General features: G+C 44.3%; 1 protein-coding gene across 1 annotated transcript; it reads right to left on the bottom strand.

The window, feature by feature from the left end:
- Positions 1–1742: 1742 nt before the first annotated feature.
- On the bottom strand, positions 1743–5637 carry LOC119325567. Its single transcript, XM_037599298.1, has 4 exons — positions 5223–5637; positions 4358–4545; positions 4162–4253; positions 1743–3609 (listed from the first exon to the last, which is right to left on the bottom strand). The coding sequence occupies exon 4, from the start codon at positions 3204–3206 to the stop codon at positions 2457–2459; it is 750 nt and encodes a 249-aa protein (XP_037455195.1). The 5' UTR covers positions 3207–3609; positions 4162–4253; positions 4358–4545; positions 5223–5637; the 3' UTR covers positions 1743–2456.
- Between the last annotated feature and the right edge of the window lie 210 nt (positions 5638–5847).

Below are 5847 nucleotides of genomic sequence, written 5' to 3' on the forward strand. Positions count from 1 at the left end.
AACCAAGAGGTCATCAGCGGAGGGAGTTGTCGGATAGCTTGTCGCCTTGCGGCGGCTAGACCGTCTTTCTTTCTTCTACGAGAAGAGAAAAAACTTTTGCAAGATTAATTAAGTTGTGCAATTATCTCTTCGAAGAACACTCGCCTAGATTAGCCGACTAAAATCGATCAACCTGTTGCAGTGTAAGTGGGCATCTCGCAGAGGAGAGTCTATACATCGCCCACTGCGAGTAGCATGGAGCATTGGGAGCACCTATATCTCACCTGTTGTGAGAAAAAAGGACCGTTCGCCTCGGGGGCCTCCAAGTTTCTTAAGTAGCTCTGGTTTGTTCCGTTTGGTTTTCCTTTCATTCATTTGTTCTTTATTTTATAAATTTAATAAGTTTTATTTAAATTTCATTTCGCAAACAAATATTATTTATATTTAAAGCATTATAAATACGTATATTTGATAAATTAAATTTTTAGAAGTGTTTATCACGCATTAGAAAATATGTAGAATTTTTTTGTGTGATTTTTAGAAAATGATCGTACCACTAAAATAAAGTTCATGACATTTAAGAGAATATTAATGCAATGTAAAAAATGGTCAAATAATTTAATAAAATAGTTCCATTCAAAAAAATATTTGTGTCATTTATATAAAGATGTAAGCAATTCAAAAATATGTTTCGTGACTTTTTAATAAAATGTTTATACAAGACAAAAATTATCCACGTAATTTAAAAAGAAAAAGGTTTCGTAATTTAAAAAGAAAGAAGAAAACCAGGCGCAAACTGCCACCATAGCAGTAGGGAACATTGGTGTTCTAACCAAAACCAGCGCTGTAACCGGTGTTCTAAGACAGACTGATAGTGTACCATTCCCTCCGTCCCAAAATGTAAGATCATTTTTAACACTATAATAGTGTCAAAATCATCTTATATACTCCTATTGAGATGGAGGAAGTACTATACGGGAAACCAGAGAAAAATAGTTGGTGGGCTGCGCCCTCGGGGGAATGCCTATAGACGAGCGGTAAAACTGACTCGCAATAGGCGATATACTCACTCCTTTCCCGAATAGTGACGTATAAACTGAGTCGAAAAGGGACATGGAGTATTTGATCCCGAGCTCAGATGCTCCCGCATAAACAGTAAAATCGAAAAAATCTGAAATATTTTTGTGATGAACATTGAGAAATTTTCTAGCTGCGTGCAAAATTTCAAGTCGAAATGACATTCGTGGAGTTGTGGGCGAAAAAATGAAATCGATGGTCCAAAAAGACTATTGTTGGAAGCATTTTGGAGCATCGATTTTTGTTATTTTTGCCCAGACTTACACGAATGTCATTTCAATCTAAAATTTTGCACACACTTAGAACATCCATCAATGTTCATCACAAAAAAAAAATCAGACTTTTTTTTATTTTTTTACTATTTTTTTCGAGTTACTGTTCATGCAAACTAAATATGAATATATCCAGTAGTATTCGATAGTTTATTCTTTGTAACATAATATTTATTTAATATTGTATAGCTGATTAACAGTTTCTTCTATTTTTGATCGAACGTACAAATAGTTGGCATTTTAACTGAATTCTTATGCCGTCTTTTCGCTAGCGGAAGTAGAATAACTTCTGCGATCTCGCAGGACACGCTACGCTGCGCGTGGGGCTTTGCCAACAACAGAGGGTTATGGTGAAAGGCAGTGGACGTGTATGGTAAAAGTTACTCCGACTTGAAATACAGCCAATGCAACTCATTATGCTGGTTAAGGGAGAATGCACTACGATCGAATACAAGTCATGACCAAATTACAACACAAAGTTAGAGAAAATCTGAGTACAAGATAACAAGCAGCAGCTGCGATTACAATTACTTCAGAGCGTTCAAGGCCACCACCGTGAACAGCGATTACAATTACTTCAGAGCGTTGAAGACCAGCATCATGAACAGGATAACAGGCAGCAGCAGTTACAATTACTTCAGTGCGTTGTGAAGACCAGCATCATGAACAGGATAACAGGCAGCAGCAGTTACAGTTACTTCAGTGCGTTGTGAAGACCAGCATCATGAACAGGATAACAGGCAGCAGCAGTTACAGTTACTTCAGTGCGTTGTGAAGACCAGCATCATGAACAGGATAACAGGCAGCAGCAGTTACAGTTACTTCAGTGCGTTGTGAAGACCAGCATCATGAACAGGATAACAGGCAGCAGCAGTTACAGTTACTTCAGTGCGTTGTGAAGACCAGCATCATGAACAGGATAACAGGCAGCAGCAGTTACAGTTACTTCAGTGCGTTGTGAAGACCAGCATCATGAACAGGATAACAGGCAGCAGCGGTTACAGTTACTTCAGTGCGTTGTGAAGACCAGCATCATAAACAGGATAACAGGCAGCAGCGGTTACAATTACTTCAGTGCGTTGTGAAGACCAGCATCATGAACAGGATAACAGGCAGCAGCAGTTACAATTACTTCAGTGCATGGAAGGCCATCACGGTGAAGGGGATAACAGCGGCGGCGATGCAGACATGGGCACCAACAGAAGCAACATTGACAGTCCTCTTCACGGCCTTGTGCATGCCAATCGTTGATGGCGTGATGTGAGTCAAGAGCCTCCAGAAGATGCCGGTGATGACAGCTGCGGCGGTGAGGAGAATGAACGCGTGGCTGTAGCTGCTGAGAGACTTGCTACCAAAGCTTGGCACCGAGACAGCCAAGAAGCCCGTAAATGTGACCTTGGTCAGCTCCATGGACGCTGGTTTAACCTGTTCCAGTACAAAAAGCGGCAGGTAGCCGGAGCCATCGTCGTTCAGAATCACAAATACACCCGCCATGACTGAAACCAGCAGTGGTATGAACGCAAGCAACGCCAGCCAGTTCAGAGCTGCGACTGTGATCAACGATACGGTCAGAACAATGCCCATACCCAGCAAGACGTTCAGTTTCTCAACGAAGCGGTGCAGCCAGTACCTCTCATAACCACTGTCAGCAATCAGAATAGGGACTGTCCCCAGGAGCATGATGAAGACGCCGCCGAAAGCTAGAACCAAGTGCGGCAGCAAGCAGGTGCTCCAGTCCCTTGGCGCCGTTGCTATGCCCCTCCAAAGCCAAGCCTTCCAAACCCAGGAACAGGATAGCGGTGACAACAGACGAGAAGTCCAAGGATCTTTCGAGTACACCCTCACACTCTTGGTACAGAGTGCCATCGGTAATCGCATCGTTTTGCACTGTCCAGTAGCATCGCCACACGGTGAGAGCCATGAATGGAATCAAGTATATGAGATACCACAGATTCTTCCTGTTGATTAGAAATAGAAAGCCGAAGGCGAGGAACATCTGGAGCAGTGCACAGAGATGGATCAGAAGCTTTGAGGTACCAAATAGCCACCTTGAAAGTCTTGGGAACAGAACGACCAAGTCCAGGTTCTTTGATGCCAAGAGAAACAGGAACGGGAATAGACACGACTCCAGTGTGATTGCTGCGATTGGGCATATGCCCCAAACGAATCTGTGTGCCTTGGTCTTGAGGTCAACCTTCTGAAATGTTATGGCAAGGAGGACCGGGCATACCATTACCACGATGCCCTCTGCAAAAGCTCTGGCACGGTTTTTCATGGCATCCTGATGAACAGAGAGGAGAATAATGAGACAAATGCAGCAATGTGTGTAATGCAGATTAAAGTTTTTGTTTGAGACAGAACAAATAGTCATATTTTCAGGTAGCGGAAAAGATACAACTCCCTCTCTCTCTCTCTCATACATATTTTCAGATAACAGAAAAGACCTCTCTCAGTGATTTTGGATGACCAGGTACATGATGACCCTTAGCAGTTTTGGCTTGCTTTCATAAATCTGTTACTGCTTGCAGAAAATATCAAAATATGGTAGTGATGCATCATGACTAATAACTTGGTTTTAAAATCAGGAGATAACTACAAATAGCAATTTGCAATGGTCAAAAATAGAGGGTGAAGGACAGGACAAACTGTAATACGACCCGATGCTGAAGACCTGTCCATGGTACTGCATGAAGCAGCTTAAATACTACTACAATTGCAGGACAGATTTTGGGAAATATTGATGAAATGGTTGCCTATGGAAATTTTCTTCCATCATAATGGGGGAAAACTGACAAGAGGGGAAAATGTACTTGCAACCAAGATGGAGACTTACCATCTTAAGGCAGGCCCCCTCGGGTTGATGACAGAAGAAGTAAACCCTACTCCCAATAAAGACTTAAACTCCACTGCCTGCAATATCTGCAACTGAACAATATCACAGCCGTAAGTAGCAAGCAGCAGGACGTGATATGGAGAAAGAGAAATTAGGCAGATGGAGCAATAATCCAAGACACGTAGTATTAAGTTACCCTGGTTAAGAAGCTTTCATGCGGGTTTCCTTGTCGCTTCAACGCTGCTGCCAGTGCATAGCTAGCAATCATCTGACCATTGTTGGCTGCTGGAGTCAGTAGAGCTACGGATGTCGATCTTGCAATCCATCGAATTGAGACTGTGATGCTTGTGCGGCTGGGTGGAAATTGCTGGTGGAGATGAGGACCTGCAGATTAAGATCACAATGAAATGTATAAAGACCAGCAGATTAATATCACAATGAAATGTATAAAGATCAGCAGATTAAGATCACGATGAAATGTATAAAGACAAGCAGATTAAGAATGTATAAAGACCAGCAGATTAAGATGACAATGAAATGTATAAAGACCTGCAGATTAAGATCACAATGAAATGTACATCCTTATCGGTTAAGACAATAGCCGAAATACCCCTAATGACTAACTGGGGCTAACATCATTAAAAAAAAAGACATGTATGCCCTTAACTCTTCAAATGCAAGCTTATATTTCAGCAAGAAAACAGCAGCTACTGCGGCCACATTTTAGCAGCAAATTGGCATGAAAACAGACTAACTCAACATCATGTCACTCTGCATCATTCAACAACAATATAGCAACATTTTGACAGCATTTCACTACATTTTGTCCGCATTTTTTACAACAATTGAACATAATATCAACTATGGCAACATTACATAATGGTTTGAGATGGTTCAAAATAAGACAACATGACATACATAAACATAATGGTGCGAGAGCCTCACAGTAATAGGGATTATAAGGGGTAATTTGGGGATAGTGACAACATACTAACAGATTGACTCAGGTGTCTCAGGTGTTGAAAGCTTGGAAAACAAAAGCATCGATGTGCGGTTGTTACCTAGCGGCTCAGGTGTTTGAGGTGGCACCAGTCTCCCCGACGAGCGAGCACGAGCACGGTCCCTCACCAGCGTCGCACCTCCGGAAGCGGAGAGGAACCCGTCTGACGCGGCGTCGGCGTCGGCGCCGGCGTGCACCGAGGCCTTCTTCGTCGGCAGCCCCCGCGTCTACGGCCCCGCCGCGTCGGCCTGCTCCGCCACCTCCATAGCCGCCGCGCGCCGGACCAGCGCGGCCCCCGTCGCCGGCCTCGATTTCGATTTCCAGCGCAACGTCAGAGCAAGCAGGGTAGGCGCGAGAGGATACGAGGAGCAAATGCGGCGCAGGCGAGCACCGGAGGCGGCTCTAGAGGGCTCTGGAGGGTGGAGCGGGGAGCGTGTCGGCGGCTCTGAGCAAGGAGTGGGAACCCTAGCGCTGGCTGCAAGGAGGAACGAGGAGGAGGCGGAAGACGAAGCCTCCCGTCGTTTATAAACCTAGCGCCCGTTGGGCCAAGGCCCGTTGGGCAGAAGAAAGCCCGATTATTTTCGCCACGCCCCGCAGCGCCCGCGCAAATTGGGCCGGCCCATTAGTGCGCTCTCGCTTGACAGTCGTCTATGCGCTCGGTTGCTGTAGATTCGGTTTTGAGTTTG

This window comes from Triticum dicoccoides, chromosome 6B (genome assembly GCF_002162155.2).
Source record: "Triticum dicoccoides isolate Atlit2015 ecotype Zavitan chromosome 6B, WEW_v2.0, whole genome shotgun sequence".
NCBI classification, from domain to species: Eukaryota; Viridiplantae; Streptophyta; class Magnoliopsida; order Poales; family Poaceae; genus Triticum; species Triticum dicoccoides.